Here is a 23250-nt window from a genome sequence, read left to right as displayed (position 1 = left end):
ACCAACACCACGCACAACAAAAAGGTCTCCTATTAATGCTGGGTCTGACCAAACCCAACAACCTCACAAACCCCACAATTATTGGCATCACCACGATACACCTGTACACCAGAATGGTTTAGCTTATAAATGTTATTTTTAATTGATGAAGTTAGATGTTTAATAAAACTGCCATTGATCGTCACGGTAGTGAGACACACTGCTACAACAGTTGGCATGGTGGACAGTAATCACGTCTGGGTAGTCACACGGAGCGAGGACGCCCCCTGTAGGCTACGAGACACCAGTGCATATTTTCATGTAACGTCGTATGGTAACAACACCCTTTCTGCTCCACAACACAAGCAACGACTCTCAAAACACTACAAAAAGAAAAGGAGGCAATTATTAAAATTGTGCAAAATCTTTATTCATTCCTTTCATCATATCTTTCCATCGTCGTCACCATCATGAACACACCACTGACAGAGAGGGACAAGAACAGATAGGGATCTGAATACAGTCACTCTTAATGGGGGGACAATACGTATCAGCTGTCAACGGGCCCTACATACCGCAGCCAGAAGGAGCACTGGATAGGGAAGGCTGGGTAAGGTGTTTCCCCCAGTCTTTTCATCTCTACAAACAATAATTGACATGTGCAGATAGAGCCATTTCTCTCCCAACAGTACATTTCTCCTTCTCTGGTCCATATTCACATTTACAATGTTCAACACCAACGCCACTATGCATGTATGTCCGAGTGAAGACATTTCACCATAAGGGGCATTTAGTTATTTTCTTCACTTCAACTCCAAATATAAATATTTCGGTGGTTCCCTGTCTTTCTACACATTAGACAGGTAGACCTTGAGACAAGGCTGAGAGAGAGAGAGAAGAGAGGGAGGGGAGAGAGGGAGGGAGAGGAGAGAGAGAGAGAGAGAGAGAGAGAGAGAGAGAGAGAGAGGAGGAGGAGAGGAGAGAGAGAGAGAGGAGAGGAAGAGAGAAGGGAGGAAGGGGATGAGAGAGGAGAGAAGAAGAGAGGAGAGAGGAAGGAAGGGGGATAGAGAGAGAGAGGGAGAGAGAGACGAAGCAGAGAGAGAGACCTGAGAGAGGAGAGAGAGAGGAGAGGAGCAGAGAGGGAGGAGACAGAGAGTAGAGAGAGGAGAGAGAGAGAGAGAGGAGAGAGAGAGGGGAGAGAGAGAGAGAGAGAAAGAGGGAGAGAGAGAGAGAGAGAGGAGAGAGGGGAGGGAGAGAGAGAGAGAAGAGAAGAGAGATCGAGAGAGAGAGGAGATGAGAGAGAGAGAGAGAGGAGAGAACATACATTTTATCTGGGCTAGGCAAATGTTGAATGAGTGCAATGTCCAGTATATTTACTATAGTACAGAAAATACGAATAACCCACACATACATACAACTAACTGATAAACAGAGTAAATTATACACAGGGTTGCCGTTCCCCAAGGTAAACCATAAATATGTAAGTAAAGCACTGAACAACATCCAGTGTCTTGTGGGTAGGGCCATAGCCATATAATATCTTCATGTTATATATCTCTCAGAGTAGGGAGGGATAGCGGGCTGTAGGGCATGGATTCACCTGGGGTCACTGCCCTAGTCTCTCAGAGTGGATGGACTGTACTTTATGGAGCAAGTCACAAGTCAGTGCGACAGTTTCAGTGCTATGGGTTTTGCATCATGCTCTCTCAGATTCAGCAGTCTAGAGGGCACCAGTATTCTCTCTGTCATCATTTTGACTCTCCGGTCTAATTTCCCTAAATGAAACATCAGGAGAAGACAAGAAAGCCTTTAGTCGACAGAGGGAGCAGGCTGTGGCTGTGTATGTCTGTGACTAGTCTCTCCTGACAGACTGGTAACAATATTAACTAGTGATGGATTCTCCTGTGTAACATATAATCATTTTACTCAACCAGAGGGCTTCAGGTCCCTCTGTCTGTGCTATCTGAAGACAAACTGACCCACTACATGACGAGGCACGGTAGAACACTGCTTTGACCCGGGAGATAATTGCATCTTGGCCCGTCAATTTATGTCATTAGTCAAAGAATAGAAAATAAACGGATCACTGAGAAAATGCCTACAACAACACAATAAAATAACACATTTCTACATGCATGTAGAATGTAGATCCATGATTCAACGTGTAATAAACTAAACATGACTCGTTCTTCTTCCTCTTCTAGATATCCACAATGAGAACTGATGAATATAGATACACAGTCCAAAGAGCGTGGATGAGACTTGACAGTGGCTCAGGAGGAAATGAGAGACCAGGGGCTGAAAGGGAAGTGTGTGTGTGTGTGTGTGTGTTTGCGTGTGTGTGTGTGTGTGTGCGTGCATGTGTGTGTGCTCTTGCGCTTCAGCTCAGAGTGTGTGTGGCAAACCAGTCCGGCTAAGCTTTCCTTCATTCATCCCTGTGTTTTCCAGCTCTATCTAGCCCACGGGTGTGGCTCACCGGAGCACAGAGTAGGAACTGTTACACATGCTAGCCAGACACAGGGAGAACGGAAAGCAGAGGAATAAAAAGTGAGGGGGAAAAAGGGACAAGGACTGTAGATATGAGGCGTAAAGATCCTCAACCTTCCTCATCTGGTCTGAGTTTGTGTTTCCCAAATGTCTGTCTGTATTTATGTCTATAGTTCTGTCTGTCGGTCTATCTGCAGTACAGACCTGTTCCTCCAAGGGCCACCGGGGAGCCTCCATTAGCTGGAGTAGATCTGGGTGCCGATCACACGCATTATCTCCTTCTGCACCTTGGGCTCCTGGGTGTTGATGTTGGCATCTCCCACCTGGCCGTCCTCGTACCTGCAACACAGAGGTGACTGTTAGTTCGCTGTCTTGCTGTGCGTCACGTTTTTATTGTTCCTCATTTTGTTACATGGTTGTGGAACGTCTTACGGAAACGCAATAACAACTTTACAGACAACAGACGGAACCAACGTGTCACTCTGATTTCTAGGGGAACGATAAGAGCCAGGACAAGGTTACTCACACGAAGAAGAATCGCGTGCAGACGTGGTCGGACACAGGACACACCCAGATGTTGCCGTGCTTCTGCAGGTCCTTGGACGTGATCACTGAGACAGGCAGACGGCGTTAACAAAACACACCACCCCACGACCAAGAACAATTGACCCAGCTCGTCTATACATTTCATGCGGTACAGTATTTACCTTCACAAAGGGCAATGCAGTTTAGATTCCGGCTCTGGAGAAACCTTGACAGGACAGGACGGCTCTGTGGAGGCAGTCAACACAGAGCATGATGTCATGCCCGGACACGTATCAACAGGGCAAATGGTTGTAAGTCCTACGTGTCTCTCACCATCAGACACTGCACCTGTGGAACGGTATTCATTCGGTTGTACCGCTGCACCAGCTCATCTTTGGTGGGCATGCGGTGCTGTCCTTTACCCATCCCTGAACACACACACACGGATGGGAACAAACGCCAAGCTGGTCAGAGCTGTACTGGAGCTGAGATACTACCATATGCTGAGCAGGTCAACGGCTGAACATACTTTTGAGTTCTGTTGCTGGAACAACACAGAGGAGGTGAGGATGGCATAGGGTCAGGGTATTGCTCAACCTCACTTAAAGAGGGCTGCTTGCTTACCCAGTTAGACTTGGACGCACACACACACAAAACTAGATGACGTCAGATGAGTGTGTGATATGCAATGCACAGAGCCAGACACATACAGACCAGACCAGCAGCCCCACAGTGGACACACAGGACAATGTAGTGCAGGGACAGCACAGGTAGGTGAACCCAACCCAAAGATGAAGATGCCAGGTGCCAGAGACAGAGACAAGTCAGCTGAACAAAGAGAGCAGACACAACCAACCGTCTGAAGGACGAGGGGTGAGAGAGAGAGAAAGAGAGACAAAGGGAGAGAGAGAGACAGACAGAAAAACAAAGCGAAACAGAGCGAGACAGAGAGAAAGACAGAGACAGAGATAGAGACAGACAGAAGAGCAGAGAGAGACAGAGAGAGACAGAGAGAGAGAGACAGACAGAAAAACAGAGCGAAAACAGAGCGAGACAGAGAGAAAGACAGAGACAGAGATAGAGACAGACAGAAGAGCAGAGAGAGACAGAGAGAGACAGAGAGAGACAGAGAGAGAGAGACAGACAGACAGACAGAAAAACAGAGCGAAACAGAGCGAGACAGAGAGAAAGACAGAGACAGAGAGAGAGAGAGAGAGAGACCAACAGGAAAACAGAGCATAGCAGAGCGAGACAGAGAGACATAGAGACAGGGAGAGACAGAGAGAGAGACAGACAGAAAAGCAGAGCGAGACAGAGAGACAGAGAGAGACAGAGAGAGAGAGCGAGAGAGAGACAGACAGAAAAACAGAGCGAAACAGAGCGAGACAGAGAGAAAGACAGAGACAGAGATAGAGACAGACAGAAGAGCAGAGAGAGACAGAGAGAGACAGAGAGAGAGACAGACAGAAAAACAGAGCGAAACAGAGCGAGACAGAGAGAAAGACAGAGACAGAGACAGACAGAAAAACAGAGCATAGCAGAGCGAGAGAGAGAGACATAGAGACAGGGAGAAACAGAGAGAGAGAGAGAGACAGACAGACAGAAAAGCAGAGCGAGTCAGAGAGACAGAGAGAGAGAGAGAGAGAGACAGACAGACAGACAGAAAAACAGAGCAAAGCAGAGCGAGACAGAGAGACAAAGACAGAGAGACAAAGACAGAGAGAGTGAGAGCAGACCATTGCCTGCAGGACAGAGGGTCATTCCTACCTGAGTATCCAAAGGAAATGCTGGAGATGGGGCTGAGATAGATACCCTTTCCATAGGCTGCACCATGCAGCTTGTGTTGAAAAGAGCAGGGGGAAGAATCACTGAGAGCCCACCAGCAGAGCACACACTCAAGAGACACACACACACACTCAGAGACACACTGACAGAGGAACATACACTCAGAGACACACACGCTCATACACACACACACACACGCACACAAGAGACACACACACAGAGATGTAGCAGTGCAGAAAGAAGGTAGAAGGTAGAACACAGTGGGCTCTATGTTGAACCACAAGGTGAAGTGCAATAGAAAAATAAACCTGCCTAAAGTACAATATATTGACTATTGTAGGACCCCATAGCCTCCTGTTCCACTCCCCAATAAGACCTCATAAGATGTTGAGGTGAGGTAACAAACATCCATGTAGAAGTCTTGTGTTGAATATTCATGTAAATCATCCATAAGGATGTGGAACTACATCAGAACGGATGGCGACAGAACAAGGGGAGGACGAGGATGAAGACGGATGATGAAGACGGGGAATGTTTGATGGACATCCATGGCAGAGCAGAGGGAGTTTCAGCTCCAGTGGAGAGGTGACACCCACGGAAATACTTTGTGAGAGTGGAGGAAGAAGAATCACTTCTGAGTTTAGGAGACAGAGATGACATGTATCTGAAGGACAGCGTGAGAGAGAGACAGAGATGACATGTATCTGAAGGACAGCGTGAGAGAGAGACAGAGATGACATGTATCTGAAGGACAGCGTGAGAGAGAGACAGAGATGACATGTATCTGAAGGACAGCGTGAGAGAGAGACAGAGATGACATGTATCTGAAGGACAGCGTGAGAGAGAGACAGAGATGACATGTATCTGAAGGACAGCGTGAGAGAGAGACAGAGATGACATGTATCTGAAGGACAGCGTGAGAGAGAGACAGAGATGACATGTATCTGAAGGACAGCGTGAGAGAGAGACAGAGATGACATGTATCTCTAGGACAGCGTGAGAGAGAGACAGAGATGACATGTATCTGAAGGACAGCGTGAGAGAGAGACAGAGATGACATGTATCTGAAGGACAGCGTGAGAGAGAGACAGAGATGACATGTATCTGAAGGACAGCGTGAGAGAGAGACAGAGATGACATGTATCTGAAGGACAGCGTGAGAGAGAGACAGAGATGACATGTATCTGAAGGACAGCGTGAGAGAGAGACAGAGATGACATGTATTGAAGGACAGCGTGAGAGAGAGACAGAGATGACATGTATCTGAAGGACAGCGTGAGAGAGAGACAGAGATGACATGTATCTGAAGGACAGCGTGAGAGAGAGACAGAGATGACATGTATCTGAAGGACAGCGTGAGAGAGAGAGAGAGAGACAGAGATGACATGTATCTGAAGGACAGCGTGAGAGAGAGAGAGAGAGAGAGAGACAGAGATGACATGTATCTGAAGGACAGCGTGAGAGAGAGAGAGACAGAGATGACATGTGTATCTGAAGGACAGCGTGAGAGAGAGAGAGAGAGACAGAGATGACATGTATCTGAAGGACAGCGTGAGAGAGAGAGAGAGAGAGAGAGAGACAGAGATGACATGTATCTGAAGGACAGCATGAGAGAGAGAGAGACAGAGATGACATGTGTATCTGAAGGACAGCGTGAGAGAGAGAGAGACAGAGATGACATGTATCTGAAGGACAGCGTGAGAGAGAGAGAGAGAGAGAGACAGAGATGACATGTATCTGAAGGACAGCGTGAGAGAGAGAGAGACAGAGATGACATGTGTATCTGAAGGACAGCGTGAGAGAGAGAGAGAGACAGGATGACATGTATCTGAAGGACAGCGTGAGAGAGAGAGAGAGAGAGAGACAGAGATGACATGTATCTGAAGGACAGCGTGAGAGAGAGAGAGACAGAGATGACATGTGTATCTGAAGGACAGCGTGAGAGAGAGAGAGAGACAGAGATGACATGTATCTGAAGGACAGCGTGAGAGAGAGAGAGACAGAGATGACATGTGTATCTGAAGGACAGCGTGAGAGAGAGAGAGAGACAGAGATGACATGTATCTGAAGGACAGTGTGAGAGAGAGAGAGACAGAGATGACATGTATCTGAAGGACAGCGTGAGAGAGAGAGAGACAGAGATGACATGTGTATCTGAAGGACAGCGTGAGAGAGAGAGAGACAGAGATGACATGTATCTGAAGGACAGCGTGAGAGAGAGAGAGACAGAGATGACATGTGTATCTCAAGGACAGCGTGAGAGAGAGAGAGAGACAGAGACACAATGAGATTTGCTGTGCGAGCTGAAGGCGTGACAGAGTGAACAAACACACGCTCAAGGTGAAGAGGAGGGAGAGAGCGAGGGACGCAGAACAAGGAGATGAAAGACGAGTCTTCAAAGCTCTAACGGCAAAGGTTCTAATACTGTAATATACTCCTAATAAACTGCTCACTGACAACAAACACCCTGCTGACTTCTCCCGGTCATACAGCATAATAAAACAACAGGAAGGAGCGAGATGGCGTGTTTCAAAGGTGTATACAGCATGAACCTAAGAGTCTATAGACATAGAAGTAGATTGTCATGCATGTGGTTTAATGTCTTGTACATTGTCTTGGACTACCAGGAGGTTCAGCCATATACATATTAAACATCATTAGGTTCAGCATAGAGGTAAATAAGAGAGACAGTATAGGTGTTGACCGTTACTGACCTTCCTTGGGTCCCTCACCCACTCACCCACTCTGTGGATCCTCATAGCGAAACAGACATGGGGCGGGGCAGCAGTCGTAACCTCTGACCTAGTCTACTCAGTGCTCTTAGTGGTCAACCCAGGCAGCCACGCCTTCAGCCAGGCCGACTGGTAACCCCCAGCACCCCAGCAGACAACACAGCCCCTCCGCCACTCTATCAGGACAGGAAGAGGCGTGGTGTCCACTGCTGTCAGAGCAGGAAACAGGAAGTGCTCGACATATGCCAGGGGAAAATTACTGGTGGGCCTGGCATTTTAAAGCGTCCAATACATTGAGAGAGAAACCTGGCATCCGTTACTGTCAAAATGGATCAGCTGGACAGCCAACCTGCACTGTGTGTGAGGAGGACAGACAGGCTCTGTCCACGGGAGGATGCGTCTTAGTTCAGCCAACTGCTGGATCTACATACCTGCAGTTTGGTATAAGAGGCATTGACTAGTCCATTTCTCAGAACGGAGTGCCAGTTCTCTATATGGGAACCACTAGAGCAGGTGCAGGGAGAGAGAGAGATAAGGAGAGCTGTGAATACTGGACACTTCTTCCTCAAACAGGGCCAGTGCTTTCTAAAGGCTCCAACAATGCTGTGCAGAGATCGTTCAAAACATCATTATTTCCACGTTTGCATGCCCACCATTTATGGACAGATTGTTATACTGTACCTCGAGTAAAGCATTCATGCCCGTGAGATATCTACATCTTATTGGCAATGCAATAAGTCTGTTTCCACTGTGTTTTTGGCTGATTGTATGGGATAGTAATTCTATTTTCTCACATTTTCTAAACTTGTCATGTTTGTTTGCTAAAAACAGCAGGATGGCTGAGGACCTACAGCACAAGAACAGCTCAGAAATCTCCTGATATTACATCACCCCTCCTTCTCTTTTCAACAGCAGGATGTGACGTGAATAGAAGTCTCAGTGGGAATACATCAAACTGTACCGTCTCTCATCTCTTATTGTCCTCAAATAAACCCCAAGGGGTGAAACAGGGTAGCCATGCTGTTATTCTTAGCAGAGACAAAGTTCAAGAGGAGTGGTTGTTGAATTGAAATCAGCTAGCTGCCTGAGGGACGGAGACAGTTCTGATTGCTTTGAGATGGTCCCATGCATGCTTCTGCTTCGTGCCTTTTGTACAGCAGGGGCATGGCTGTCTGTTGCTCACACTGATGTCTCTACATCAGGGACCCAGTACTGCTGGGAAAACAGGGTGTGGTGTCTGTTCACTGTGCTGTCAGCTGGTGGATGCTGTAACTACCAGATATGTGGGACTCTATTATGTGTTGTCTCTGTGTCTATAAGACTGGGCGGCAGGTAGCCTAGAAGTTTCAATCCCGGATCTGACAGGGAAAAGAAAATCGGTCTGGAAGTGAGCTGGCAACCGGAGGATGCTGGTCTCTAATCCCAAATGCCGTTGCCTGACATTGTGCCCTTGAGCAAGGCACTTAACCCCCCACAACAACTGCTCCACTAGCGCCCAGTGTGGCAGCCCCCTGCTCCAACCTGGATGTGTCTTTGGGAGGGGATGGAATTCATTTCGGTTGGACTTTGTGCACAATTGACGAATCAAGTAATCTCAAACTTAATAAAACATAGTACCTATTCTGTATGTGGGAGTCTATGGTTAAGGGGAGGTTGGTGCTGCCATATACTGTATATGGGACCACTACAGAGTGGCACCCTTAGGGGAGAGATATGGGACTCACTGGAAGGCAAAGGTGCTGCCGTAGAGCTTCTTGGCCGTGCGAAAGCGTGCCTCCTTGGCAGGCGGGCTGCTGAGTAATAGGAACTGGTGGGATGTGTGCATGAACTTCAGTTGCTATAGGACAGAGAGAGAGAGAGAGAGAGACGGAGGGAAGGAGAGAGAGAATAGAGAATCATGTACTGGAGAACACACGGCAACAGTTACGAGGAAGAGCAGACACCAGAGATCTGTGTTATTCATACCCTGCTCAGAGGCAGCTTGACGATATGGGATCGGTTACTGGATATGATCCTAGAGAGGGAGAGAGAGGACGAGATAGGATGGGGAGAAGAAAAACAGGTTAGTGAGAAAGGCAGAACAGGGTTGGAGGTTTAGATTGCAGGAGGTGTAAGCAGAGACATTCTACCTACCACTGCAGTAGAGGGTGAGCCAGGGGGTCCAGTTTGTCCATCTGTTTCTTAATCTCCAGATATGAGCCCTGGAAAAGACAGCTTTCATTATTTCACACCCCACTATCCTTTCGTCACTAGACTACCAGATCTAAATATGACAAGGAGACGATTCAATGCAACAACACATATATAGTTTCTTTTCACAGCCCAAGTCCAGCACAGGACTGGCCTTCCTTCATCCCAGCCTCCCCCAGCCTCAGTACCTGGGTCATCTCGCGGATGGACATGACACTGTCCAGTGCTTTTTGCAATCTCTCATAGTTCTTCTTCTGTGACCAGGGAGCAAGATGGAGCCACAGAGACAGGCGTCAGAAGGACAGGGAGAGAGAAAAACATGGGATTAATACCTACAACCCATTCAATGAGCCCAAAGTAATGTTTCAGAATGTTATCACATATTAGGATAACCAGACATCCTGTAACGTGGTGTGTAACCACAGCAACAGTAGTAACCTTTGGGTTGAAGGCCAGAGTCTTGGGGTCGTTGGGGTCGACCACAGACGGGTAGGGTTCAAAGATGATGCTTTTACGAGGAGACTCCAGAGCAGCCCGACACATAGCCACCAGCAGATCCACCACCTAGGGATCAACATGAAAGCCCATCAGTTATCACCACATAGACAGGGACAGACAGACCAGACAGGGGGATAGAGAAAGTGTGTGTTGTTAGTCAGGCAGTCACCTCTGCTCCAGTGGCCACCTCCTCTGCTGCTCCTGACATCACCCCCAGAGTGTAGAAGGAGAACACACATAGCTCTCTAGTGCACACAGCCGGCTGCGCACCCACACACACGCACATGCACACGCACACACACACACACACAGGGCAAGTGGCACACACACGCACATGAACAAACATCAATCGGAGTGAAACAGAGAAACTTGCTCATAGCTGAATTGAAACGTTTACATTTTAACATTCACTTCACACTGTATGTTTTTTTTAAATGTGGTCTACCTTCAACATGGATCCGTTCTGAAAGACGTGCTGCTCGTCACAGACCACACAGTACTCATTGAGAGTGGGGATCCTCTGCTCCGAGTATTTCATTATCTGTCAGGAGACAAAACATGATATTCCTGCTAATCACTCCATCCTCTCCTCCAGCCCCATATATCACTCTTCTATCATGACATCATCAGCTGACTGGGCCTCTTATCAACGTTTTAGTCTGTCACTTTACCCAGGGTTGAAACAAACCCATTATACACACGACAATGAATCTAAATAATTTGATAGGTAAAACATTTCCTCATTTCAACTTTCATGAATCAATTAAACAGAGGTGGAGGTGGAGATGGAGACCTTCTTTAAGCACACACTATGTCCTCTAACTCTTGGAAGGGTCATTTGACCCTTGATAATTTGACCCGTGATCAGTGTTTGTGCTTTGGAGTTGTTTTGGAAGGACGTTCAGAGTGAACTAAAAGCCTGTTTAGGGCCCTAGCTTTGCCCTTGAGGTCTTATCTACCTGTACTAAGAAGCCATACTCCAAGGTAGGGATGTTCTTGCAGTGGCCGCCCGCCTGGGATGAGAAAAACAATTCAATCAGCTGCCTCGTGGTAATCTGCGCTGGGGCCCTGGCCGCCGGGACAGCCACAGTCTGATGGGTACAGTGAAGACAAAGCATTATGGGACACGGCGCCAGCCATGTCAGGTATGGGTAGGGAGAGGCTCAGGAAGGAAGGTAAGGTACAGTACAGTAGGTGTGTTGGTTGGGGGAGGGGAACAGTCAAAGTTGTCAGGTAGTTCAAAGCGAGAAAAGAATTAGATAGTGTGGATAATAGAATGGGGAAATAGTTGCTTGTTACGAGTATTGCTCTGAATTCATGCACTTTCTGATATGGATGATGTATTGTGTTTGACTGTTCTAGCTAGCTGTAAGGTCACAGTGATTTTTTGAATGCAATAGAATACACATCAAAACACACACACGTGAAATTTCATTAGGTGCAATAACTGGGCTCTGAGCAATATTTAGACATGTGTTTATGTGTTTCACAGCTCAAATATCATCAGGTCCAACAGCAATATGTGGAATGACGTTTATGTGTATTATCTTGACCTCTGTTTTGAAACGTGACTGCGTGTCTTGACTGCTGTTATGAACATGTCTGATGTATGTATGTTGACCTTTTGCATATAATGTTGTCATGTTTATGTGTTCACCAGCCAAGGGGCTGCAGATGTAAGTTAGCTGTTAGCTAAATCTGGTGCAATGCATCTCTTCTCACTTCTGAGATGTTTTTGTTGTCCAAATAAACTTAACAAATAAAAATAAATAAATATTGTGTTGTCTGTGCTGATGTGTATAGGGGTAGTCAGGAGAGGGGTGTGTGATGGTGGTGGTGAGGCGAGGTGGCCTCCGACCTGGCTGTTTGGGGGGTAGCTGAACAGCTCCCCCTTGGGGTTCTTCATGGTGCAGGAGATGGAGCGATTCATGAGCCGGGTCACCCTCAGCTCTGGAACACTCAGCTTCCCCTTCAGAACCGTGTCCTGGATCAGAGGGTAGCTGGGGGACCTGGGAACACACAGACACACACACACAAACCAGAGACCATTAATGGATAGACCTGGAAGTATACAGCACATACACATACAGACAGACATTCAGACTCCTACGCAAGAAAATTATACGAACACAAAAGTTCAGAGCAACCAATTAGTGAGTATGTTTACATGCAAATAATTGGATATTAAGCTGATTATGGCAATACTCTGAGTTTGGCACTAGTCATGTAAACATCTTATTCTGATTATCTTAATCTGCGTAAGAACAAGCAAAGTAAAAGCATAACCTGGTTAAAACACCTCCATTATCTAGCAAACTAGGACATGTAAACACCTTTATTAGAGTTCCTGTGTTGTTATTGATCTGCGTGTGCTATCACCATCAATCAGAGCCTCCCTCGAGCGAAGTGAGTTCGGGAAAATGTCTTTAAAATAGTTTACACATACAAATGTTATACGTCCAAACTCAAATAGGCTTCCCAAAAATAACGTGGTCGCTGTGATACAATGTTCATTTTCATTGGCAATTTTCTACATTTTTCCATCAGGAAGCCGGATTATGCTCTGTCCATGTGTAGCAGATTGTAAGCGAAATCGTTCTTCTTGCAAACCATGTAAACGTTTTAATCTAAATATTTTATTAATCAAGAGTTTTCACAATAATTGTAATGTTGAATGGATGTAAAAATGTACCCAGTGACTACTGAGATGACAGTGATGATGAAATCTGACGTAGCCGGGATAGTACTAGAAGCTATAATAGTATCCGGGATAGTACTAGAAGCTATAATAGTATCCGGGATAGTACTAGAAGCTATAATAGTATCCGGGATAGTACTAGAAGCTATAATAGTATCCGGGATAGTACTAGAAGCTATAATAGTATCCGGGATAGTACTAGAAGCTAGAATAGTATCCGGGATAGTACTAGAAGCTATAATAGTATCCGGGATAGTAGTAGAAGCTATAATAGTATCCGGGATAGTACTAGAAGCTATAATAGTATCCGGGATAGTAGTAGAAGCTATAATAGTATCCGGGATAGTACTAGAAGCTATAATAGTATCCGGGATAGTACTAGAAGCTAGAATAGTATCCAGGATAGTACTAGAAGCTATAATAGTATCCGGGATAGTACTAGAAGCTAGAATAGTATCCGGGATAGTACTAGAAGCTATAATAGTATCCGGGATAGTAGTAGAAGCTATAATAGTATCCGGGATAGTACTAGAAGCTATAATAGTATCCGGGATAGTAGTAGAAGCTATAATAGTATCCGGGACAGTACTAGAAGCTATAATAGTATCCGGGATAGTACTAGAAGCTATAATAGTATCCGGGATAGTACTATAAGCTATAATAGTATCCAGGATAGTACTAGAAGCTATAATAGTATCCGGGATAGTACTAGAAGCTAGAATAGTATCCGGGATAGTACTAGAAGCTAGAATAGTATCCGGGATAGTAGTAGAAGCTATAATAGTATCCGGGATAGTACTAGAAGCTATAATAGTATCCGGGATAGTACTAGAAGCTATAATAGTATCCGGGATAGTACTAGAAGCTATAATAGTATCCGGGATAGTACTAGAAGCTAGAATAGTATCCGGGATAGTACTAGAAGCTGTAATAGGAGCCATACTTGGGGATGGGAGAGAAGATGCTGAGTCCTGCGCGGAACTTCTTGATGGTTCCCCCGGCCTTGAACCAGCTGTGTCTCTTCTCCTGCTGGGCCTTCAGGAACTCATTACTGAGGTGCTTCCACTGCTGGGACGTGAACGTGCTCAGGATCCTATAGGGCAGACAGCACAACCAGTCACAATCAATTAGCAATTAGCAGATGTCATTGACTCTACTGTACATTTAAGTCCATAATATACATTAAATGACCAAAAATAGGTGGACACCTACTCGTTGAACATCTCATTCCAAAATCATGTGCATTAATATGGAGTTGGTGTGCAGGCCAGTCAAGTTCTTCCACACAGATCTAGACCATTTCTGTATTGACCTCGCTTTGTGCCCTTAGGCATTGCCATGCTGAAACAGGAAAGGGCCTTCCCCAAACTGTTGCCACAAAGTTGGAAGCACAGAATTGTCTAGAATGTCATTGGATGTTAAGATTTCCCTGCACTGGAACTATGGGGCCTAGTCCGAACCATGAAAAACAGCCACAGACCATTATTCCTCCTCCACCAAACTTTACAGTTGGCAATGTGCATTCGGGCAGAAAGCGTTCTCCAGGCCTCCGCCAAACAAAGATTTGTCCGTCGGACTGCCTGATGGTGAAGCGTGATTCATTACTCCAGAGAAGGCGTTTCTACTGCTCCAGAGTCCAATGGCGGCAAGCTTTACACCACTCCAGCTGACGCTTGGCATTGGGCATGATGATCTTAGGCTTGTGCACTCGACCGTTGGAGGTCCTGTTCTGTGAGCTCGTGTGGCCTACCAGTTCGCGGCTGAGCAGTTGTTGCTCACAGACGTTTCCACTGCACAATAACAGCACTTACAGTTGACCGGGGCAGCACTAGCAAGGCAAAGATTTGACGAACTGACTTGTTGGAAAAGTGGCATCCTATGACAGTGCCACATTGAATGTCCCAGAGCACCTCAGTAAGGCCATTCTACTGCCAATGTTTGTCTATGGAGATTGCATGGCTGCGTGCTTGATTTTATACACCTGTCAGCAATGGGTGTGGCTGAAGGGGTGTCCACATACTTTTGCATATTAAGTGTAAGTTGTATAGGTGTCATTGAAAATGGTGGAAATCTTGTGAAATTAGTGTAGGACCCATGGATTGCCTCTCTGAACCAGAATGTGAGGAATCGTGCTGAGTGGCATATGACTCGAGTAGGACTCACTTCTTGAGCTGCAGGCCCAGGCTGAAGCCCTCTTTATTGGAGGGCTGGAACACCTCCACTGACGGTTCTGAGAATAGATGACTCATTATTTCACAACCCATAGGAGTGACGAGCTCAGCTCTGATTAAACACACACAGGCACACATACAGTTGAAGTCAGAAGTTTACATACACCTTAGCCAAATACATTTAAACTCCGTTTTTCACAATTCCTGACACTTAATCCTCGTAACAATTCCCTGTTTTAGGTCAGTTAGGATCACCACTTTATTTTAAGAATGTGAAATATCTGAATGACTTATTTCAGCTTTTATTTCTTTCATCACATTCCCAGTAGGTCAGAAGTTGACATACACTCAATTATTATTTTGTATCATTGCCTTTAAATAGTTTAACTTGGGTCAAACGCATCAGGTAGCCTTCCACAAGCTTCCCACAATAAGTTGGGGGAATTTTAACCCATTCCTCCTGACAGAGCTGGTGAAACTGAGTCGGGTTTGTAGGCCTCCTTGCTCGCACAAGCTTTTTCAGTTCTGCCCACAAATGTTCTATTGGATTGAGGTCAGGGCTTTGTGATGGCCACTCCAATACCTTGATTTTCTTGTCGTTAAGCCATTTTGCCACAACTTTGGAAGTATGCTTGGGGTCATTGTCCATTTGGAAGACCCATTTGTGACCAAGCTTTAACTTCCTGACTGATGTCGAGATGTTGCTTCAATATATCCACATAATTTTTCTCCCTCATGATGCCATCTATATTGTAAAGTGCACCAGTCCCTTGTCATGGAAAATTGCAAGATTATGTTATAATGCTTGAATTGCTTTATAATGGTTATTTTATTTGACAGAATAGAATATTCTGTTAACTATTGTGTGTGTGTTCTACTGAGGATGGGCCTCTATGAGATAACATTGACAAAAGAGATTTACGATGTCTTTGGGTGATAAAACCTAAAGAGCATTCCAGAGAACATGAGCGAATGGTTCTGTTCTATGCCGCACCAGGGAGAGACGGCTTCTGTTTGGAGTCAGGGGGCCAGACACTGGTCTATACAATGAGAGCTGTTGACACAGCAGTAACTGTCTGCTATGTTCTATAGATATCTTTCATACAAATCTTAACCTTTGTGAACTGTTCCTAAGATCTGTGGTTCGTCATGTAAGTTGAGAGGGGTGTATCTTGGCTATAAAAGATCTTTGTACTTTTCTGTTGGTACTTTTCAAATGGTTCATTAGAGATAGCGCATCATTGAAAGTCAAAAAGGCTATTGCAAAGCTCTTATTATTAAAGATGTAGATGTAATTATAACTCTGACTGGTGTGTGAAGTTTGTAACTCTCCTCATTTGGTAAAGCAGAAAAAAGCCACCACATCCTCCTGCAGCAAAGCACCCCCACAACAGGATGCTGCCACACCCGTGCTTCACAGTTGGGATGGTGTTCTTCGGCTTGCAAGCCTCCCCTTTCTCCTCCAAACACAACAATGGTCATTATGGCCATCAGACCAGAGGACATTTCTCCAAAAAGTACGATCTTTGTCCTCATGTGCAGCTGCAAACCGTAGTCTGGCTTTTATATGGCGGTTTTGGAGCAGTGGCTTCTTCCTTGCTGAGCGGCCTTTCAGGTTATGTCGATATAGGACTTGTTTTACTGTTGATATAGATAATTTTGTACCTGTTTCCTCCAGCATCTTCACAAGGTCCTTTACTGTTGTTCTGGGATTGATTTGCACTTTTCGCACCAAAGTACGTTCATCTCTAGGAGACAGAACGCGTCTCCTTCTTGAGTGGTATGACGGCTGTGTGGTCCCATGGTGTTTATACTTGCGTACTATTGTTTGTACAGATGAATGTGGTACCTTCAGGCGTTTGGAAATTGCTCCCAAGGATGAACCAGACTTGTGGAGGTCTACAATATGTTTTCTGAGGTCTTGGCTCATTTCTTTTGATTTTCCCATGATGTCAAGCAAAGAGGCACTGAGTTTGAAGGTAGGCCTTGAAATACATACACAGGTACACCTCCAATTGACTCAAATTATGTCAATTAGCTTCTAAAGCCATGACATCATCAGAAGCTTCTAAAGCCATGACATCATTTTCTGGAATTTTCCAAGCTGTTGAAAGGCACAGTCAACTTAGTGTATGTAAACTTCTGACCCACTGGAATTGTGATACAGTGAATTATAAGTGAACTAATCTGTCTGTAAACAATTGTTGGAAAAAATGTCTTGTGTCATGCACAAAGTATATGTCCTAACCGACTTGCCAATGATATAGTTTGTTAACAAGAAATTTGTGGAGGGGTTGAAAAACGAGTTTTAATGACTCCAACCTAAGTGTATGTAAACTTCCGACTTCAACTGTACACAGGCAGGCGAACGCATGCACACACACACACACACACGCACAGCCACTGGGGCTCTTCTCACCCGGTCCATCTAGGTACTGGGAGAGAGAGAACCGTAGTCTCAGAATGATGGGCTCTGTTCGGATGACCTTCCAGGCAGTTGCCACCTCCTCCTGGAACAAACACACACACATATGATATACACATACACTTTCTACTATGCTGAATTGTAATACTGGAATGCCCAAAGATAATAAAAATTAAAACTCACATCCAAGAAACTGATATTAATCTGAAGGTCAATGTCCACATCATCAATGGTTCCATACTCTCTGAAAGAAGAATCGCAAACATTCAGATGTAATAATCACATAAACTGAAAAGCTTTTCCGCACCAAGAAACTTGACATCTCAGTGGGTCAGATGTTCTCTGGAGCAACGTATTTACTGATAATGACAATATCAGTTAGTGGTCTTGGTTTCCAGACTTGGCTGTGGCGACTGTGTGTGTACTGTAGTACCTGACAGAGACAGCACTGTCGGTATAGATGTCCTTCACTGCCTCGATGTCTGCATCCAGTTGAGGGTGTCGGTACAGGTCAGCAGCACAGCTCCCCTACAGGCCGGGAGGGGCACACATCAGACCACTGAATTATCCCCGGAGATGCTGCTGTAGCATCCATGTACAGTAATATGAGCTAGCACTGATACTCATGTATACAATGACTGTAGTATTAGAAAAGGTACAGGGGCAGTCTCCTGTTCTGCTGCCTCACAGGACTGTATCGGCGTGTCTCTATCTCTAGTTCTGTCTTCTATCTGTCTCGTTGTCACACACATATATTAGTGCCTACAAACAGGCTCTCATCTCTCGGTAGATGGTCTGAATCCACTGGAGAATAGGCTTTTAAAACCGGACTGAATTTACACTACTTTCAACTCAATCCTTTAGAGATAACTTTTTGTAAAAAGCTGATTGAAAGATTAAGACATTGTGTATGTCACATAGGATTTGAGGTAATAAGATTGCAGTTACTGAAGACCCCTAGGGGAGTTCTGTAGACCCCATGTTTTGAGTCTGTTTGTATTGGACCAAAGAGCCTAGTGGGCAAAACTGGTTGAAATTAAGTCATTAAGACATCATTTCAACCAGTTTTGTCCGGTTTGCCCTCTGGGAGGGATAGGAGGCCTGGGAGGATGTCATGACAGCCTGGGTACCTGGATCCCATAGAGGAACTGCTCCGACTCATTCTCCCCATCTGATTCCTCATCAGTCCAGGACTGGCCTTTGATGTCCTGCAGGCATACAGACAGATGTGAAACGCCATTCTAGTTATTATCGCTCCATCTCCCATCCTTTCTCTCTCTCTGTCCATTTAGCTGCCAGTTCTTCAAAGACTTCAAAATAAAGCTTTTGATGTCAAGTCAAAGGGATGGACGGAGATCCATTTGGATAAACAAAGTACAACTAGACATGAAATAAGCCACAGATATTCAATACATTATTTGTAAAACATGTATGACGATTCACTATTATGTTATTGTTTGGCTTAGTAGTTATCGACAGCAAGGCATCATGCCTTATATATCTATTAGAGATCTACACACATCAGACATTCTGACTGTATCTATTATGATAACTGCAGCCTGATGATAAACAGAGACTACAGTATTACGACTATGATACTACCATTGGATATGGTGTTATAAGAGTTGTCTCACCATTGGGTCTGTTGTTCATAGGGGTTTCTCAGACAGGGTTAGGCTTCTCCCATCCATAACAGCTGAGCTCCATGTAGGTGGAGGGACTGAGGTTGAAGTCTGGCCTGGTCACTCGGACTTCCTCTCAAACCGTGGTACCTAACCATTTGGCATGAGAGACAGGAGGAACACGAACAATAAGCTTACAGTATGTCTCTTATTTCAGCATTTTCACAAAGCATCTACCTTAAATAAACACAGTCTACTAAACAGTGATGCAATGACGTTTTCCGCATTGCCACTTCCTAATGGTGGTCTCCTTTTCCCTTTTTCTTTCAATCATCTGCACTCCACCGTGCCATGTATCCTAGCAACAGCCACTTCTGCCGTCTGTCACCCTCCCATTACTCACAGTGAAGACGGAGAGTGTGTGGGAGAGAGAGGCTTTACGTGTTTGTGCTTTGTGCACAATTTTATGTTTAGGTCATCTGAATAGTCAACAGAATCTTCATCTAACCTTTTCAATATGTGTACAAAAGATAAGGAAGGGGTAGTCCATTTGATAAAAATCACTTCATTGTATTACCTGCACTGTCAAGTTTAGGAATAGTCTTTGTTCGGAATAATCATTGCAATTGTGCAAAATATTTATCTGGCTGAATTAGGAGTTAAAGCCAGGGAGGGATACATTCCTCTCAGGGCATTTAAAAAAAAAATTCTCAACATCCTAAAATTGTGATATTTCAATAGAGGTATCATCATCAGCCATTAAGCTCTCAGACCTCACAATGACCTCAGAGGATGAGATCACTGTGCTAGATGGCACCAGGTGTGTACTTTTATAAACTGAATCTATGATATATCCCTAACAGCTCATAACAAAAGCATAATAGCGTTCCAGATTATACCGTACTTCCCTGCACATATTCCAGCTGCCATATCTTTACATTCAGATGTAAACACATCAGACATTGTGTCCCCTAAGCTAAACACAACATGCACTGAAGGCAATACCTTTTCAACATTGGACAAAATCACAACATAGATGGCAAAAGATCTAGAGTGACACATCCAACACAAAAATAATATTATATCAGTTAAACTGCATAATGGTAATGGACTCCTGTCAGCTGTACGATGCTCATAGTTGATAAACACACACTCACGCTAATAAACACACACTCACAACACATACACAGCCTGTGGCTGTTAGCGTTAACAACAAATCCAACGATGCCTCCTCTACCAGATACGTATGAGTCCATAAAAATGAAGAAACACTGTCTCTCTTTTCCTCTTCCTCTCTCTGTCTCTCTCCTTTCTTCTTCTGTCTTTACTCAGTTCAGCGACCTCATCTCTCCCCAAAACTGAGCCATTTTGTTTCACCAGAAGCTGCCTCTAGCGAGACCACATTCAATTCAATTTCAGCTATAGTGTATTTATCATGCGTAATTTTGCTATTAATGGTGTTCCACATTTCCTGGACGTTCAGCAATCCTCTTTTGTAACCCCCCCCCCCCCAAACTGACCCCCTCCCCTCATTCCTTCAATGAGAATTAAACACACGCAGAGGCATGCAGCTTTTACCCATCCCCCACCTCTCTTCCGTCTGACACGCTTACCTATACAGGAGCTGGAGATGGAGGATGGAGATGGAGGATGCTGTCCTTGGTCCTGATCCTTTCCCTCTTAAAGGGAACACCTGCTTTTATATCCCTGCTATGTCCCCCCTGAATGAAAAAATTAAAATAAAACGACTTAAAAACAGCAGTGAGAATTGTAAATGCCAAAATGGCTGCCTCCCTCTCTCTCCCTGTCGGTATCAGCCTCTCTGCTTCCCGGTGGCTGCTCTATGTCTGTGTTTATCTATTGCAGATCTCTGCTCGTACTGCCGTCTTAGTTTTTGCCTGACAACACTGAGGGGCCTGAGCATGCTCAGTTGGAGCTAGCAGCTGGTCATGTGACTTGCAGCTGATTGTGTTTCTGCTAAGGGGAGAAGGGGGAGAGAAAAATTTAGGAAAATGGCAGTCCTGTTAGTGCTGTGATGACTGTGTGTGTGTGTGTGTGTGTGTGTGTGTGTGTGTGTGTGTGTGTGTGTGTGTGTGTGTGTGTGTGTGTGTGTGTGTGTGTGTGTGTGTGTGTGTGTGTGTGTGTGTGTGTGTGTGTGTGTGTGTGTGTGTGTGTGTGTGTGTGTGTGTGTTTCTGAGTCTGTTTCTAAATCTGTGCCTGTGTCTCTACCAGAGCAATCACTTTTTGAGAAAGAACTGCATGTCTGTTGTCTGATACTATTTTAGGACCATTCTGTCTGTTACGCTCACAAATCTCCTTTTCTAAAAGATTAAATTAAGAAAATATATACAGTGAAAACTCAGGAACGAAACCACAAAACATTAAACACACTACATTCTAATTAACTAATGAAATGTAGAAGCATTGGTACAGTATTTAATGTATTGCAGTGTGTATATTAATTATATAGCAGAATATTGTTTAGGATATTGTACAATGGCTGAGTCAGCGTCTGAGCCAATGGCAATTAGCCACTGTGCAACAGTCTTAATCAGTGTTTATCCTGGTTAGCTCCCTGCATCGTGGTAAGTACTGACCAATATAACGGACAGATTAGGCTCTGGACGAACTGTCTGTTTGGCTCTGCTCTGTGTCCACTCTTAGTAAGGAGTGCTGTCTCACTCTTTGCTGATGTGTTATGGCAGGAATTACAAAGTGCAGTGACCCTTGTAAAGATTTTCTGCCTGAAGACAAAGATAGGACATACAATGCATTCAGAAACTACTCAGACCCCTTGACTTTTTCCACATTTTGTTACGTTACAGCCTTGTTCTAAAATTGTTTTATTTTATTTTTTAATCTCACCAATCAACACACAATACCCCATAATGACAACGCAAAAACAGGATTTTAGACATTTTTGCAAATGTAAGTATTCAACATACACTGCTGTTCAAAGGTTTTAGAACACCTACTCCTTCAAGGGTTTTCTTTCTTTACTATTTTCTACATTGCAGAATAATAGTGAAGACATCAAAACTATGAAATAACACATATGGATCCACGTAGTAACAAAAAAGTGTTAAACAAATCAAAATATATTTTAAATGTTAAATTATTCAAATAGCCACCCTTTGCCTTGATGACAACTTTGCACACTTGACATTCTCTCAACCAGCTTCATGAGGTAGTCACCTGGAATGCATTTCAATTAACAGGTGTGCCTTCTTAAAAGTTCATTTGTGGAATTTCTTTCCGTCTTAATGCGTTTGAGCCAATCAGTTGTGTTGTGACAAGGTAGGGGGGTATACAGAAGATAGCCCTATTTGGTAAAATACCTACTCCATATTATGGCAAGAACAGCTCAAATAAGCAAAGAAAAACGACTATCCATCATTACTTTAAGACATGAAGGTCAGTCAATGTGGAAAATTTCAAGAACTTAGAAAGTTTCATTCGTGCAGTCGCAAAAATCTTCAAGCGCTATGAGGAAACTGGCTCTCATGAGGACCGCCACAGGAATGGAAGACCCAGAGTTACCTCTGCTACAGAAGATAAGTTCATTAGAGTTACCAGCTTCTCAGCATCAACTGTTCAGAAGAGACTGTGTGAATCAGGCCTTCATGGTCGAATTTCTGCAAAGAAAACACTACTAAAGGACACCAATAATAAGAAGAGACTTGCTTGTGCCAAGAAACATGAGCAACGGACATTAGACCGGTGGAAATCTGTCCTTTGGTCTGACGTCCAAATTTGAGATTTTTGGTTGTGTCATTGTGAGATGCAGTGTGGGTGAACGGATGATCTCCACATGTGTATTTCACACCTTAAAGCATGGAGGAGAATGTGTTATGATGTGGGGGTGCTATGCTGGTGACTCTCTTTGTGATTTATTTACAATTTTATGCACACTTAACCAGAATGCCTACCACAGCATTCTGCAGCGATACGCCATCCCATCTTGTTTGGGCTTAGTGGGACTATCATTTGTTTTTCAACAGGACAATGACCCAACATACCTCAGGCTATTTTACCAAGAAGGAGAGTGATGGAGTGCTGTATCAGATGACCTGGCCTCCACAATCCCCCGACCTCAACCAAATTGAGATGGCTTGGGATGAATCAGACCACAGAGTGA

At 44.6% G+C, this 23250-nt stretch overlaps 1 protein-coding gene across 4 annotated transcripts in view; it reads right to left on the bottom strand.

The window, feature by feature from the left end:
- LOC109887191 (protein mono-ADP-ribosyltransferase PARP6) overlaps positions 1 to 20997 on the bottom strand; it is a 35898-nt gene extending 14901 nt beyond the window's left edge. The window contains exons 1-24 of one of the 4 annotated variants that reach the window (XM_031810479.1): positions 20726 to 20961; positions 19125 to 19262; positions 18621 to 18698; positions 17924 to 18018; positions 17674 to 17734; positions 17485 to 17575; positions 15058 to 15124; positions 13838 to 13987; positions 12055 to 12205; positions 11156 to 11287; positions 10642 to 10737; positions 10366 to 10458; positions 10137 to 10262; positions 9887 to 9952; positions 9642 to 9709; positions 9474 to 9522; positions 9233 to 9345; positions 7940 to 8012; positions 4759 to 4828; positions 3325 to 3419; positions 3174 to 3237; positions 2993 to 3077; positions 2671 to 2805; positions 1265 to 1754 (exon numbers count right to left, since the gene is read on the bottom strand). In XM_031810479.1, the coding sequence (XP_031666339.1) occupies positions 2703 to 2805; positions 2993 to 3077; positions 3174 to 3237; positions 3325 to 3419; positions 4759 to 4828; positions 7940 to 8012; positions 9233 to 9345; positions 9474 to 9522; positions 9642 to 9709; positions 9887 to 9952; positions 10137 to 10262; positions 10366 to 10458; positions 10642 to 10737; positions 11156 to 11287; positions 12055 to 12205; positions 13838 to 13987; positions 15058 to 15124; positions 17485 to 17575; positions 17674 to 17734; positions 17924 to 18018; positions 18621 to 18698; positions 19125 to 19127 (1929 nt within the window). In that variant the 5' untranslated portion in view covers positions 19128 to 19262; positions 20726 to 20961 and the 3' untranslated portion in view covers positions 1265 to 1754; positions 2671 to 2702. Of the gene's footprint in view, positions 1 to 1264; positions 2806 to 2992; positions 3078 to 3173; positions 3238 to 3324; positions 3420 to 4758; positions 4829 to 7939; positions 8013 to 9232; positions 9346 to 9473; positions 9523 to 9641; positions 9710 to 9886; positions 9953 to 10136; positions 10263 to 10365; positions 10459 to 10641; positions 10738 to 11155; positions 11288 to 12054; positions 12206 to 13837; positions 13988 to 15057; positions 15125 to 17484; positions 17576 to 17673; positions 17735 to 17923; positions 18019 to 18620; positions 18699 to 19124; positions 19263 to 20725 lie in introns of those variants that run through there. The other 3 variants (XM_031810476.1, XM_031810482.1, XM_031810485.1) reach the window with 3 other exon arrangements.
- Positions 20998 to 23250: the final 2253 nt, after the last annotated feature.

Source organism: Oncorhynchus kisutch, linkage group LG3 (assembly GCF_002021735.2).
Source record: "Oncorhynchus kisutch isolate 150728-3 linkage group LG3, Okis_V2, whole genome shotgun sequence".
Lineage (NCBI taxonomy): Eukaryota > Metazoa > Chordata > Actinopteri > Salmoniformes > Salmonidae > Oncorhynchus > Oncorhynchus kisutch.
The sequence above is the reverse complement of the archived record's forward strand: the minus strand, read 5'-3'. Positions and strand labels throughout refer to the sequence as shown.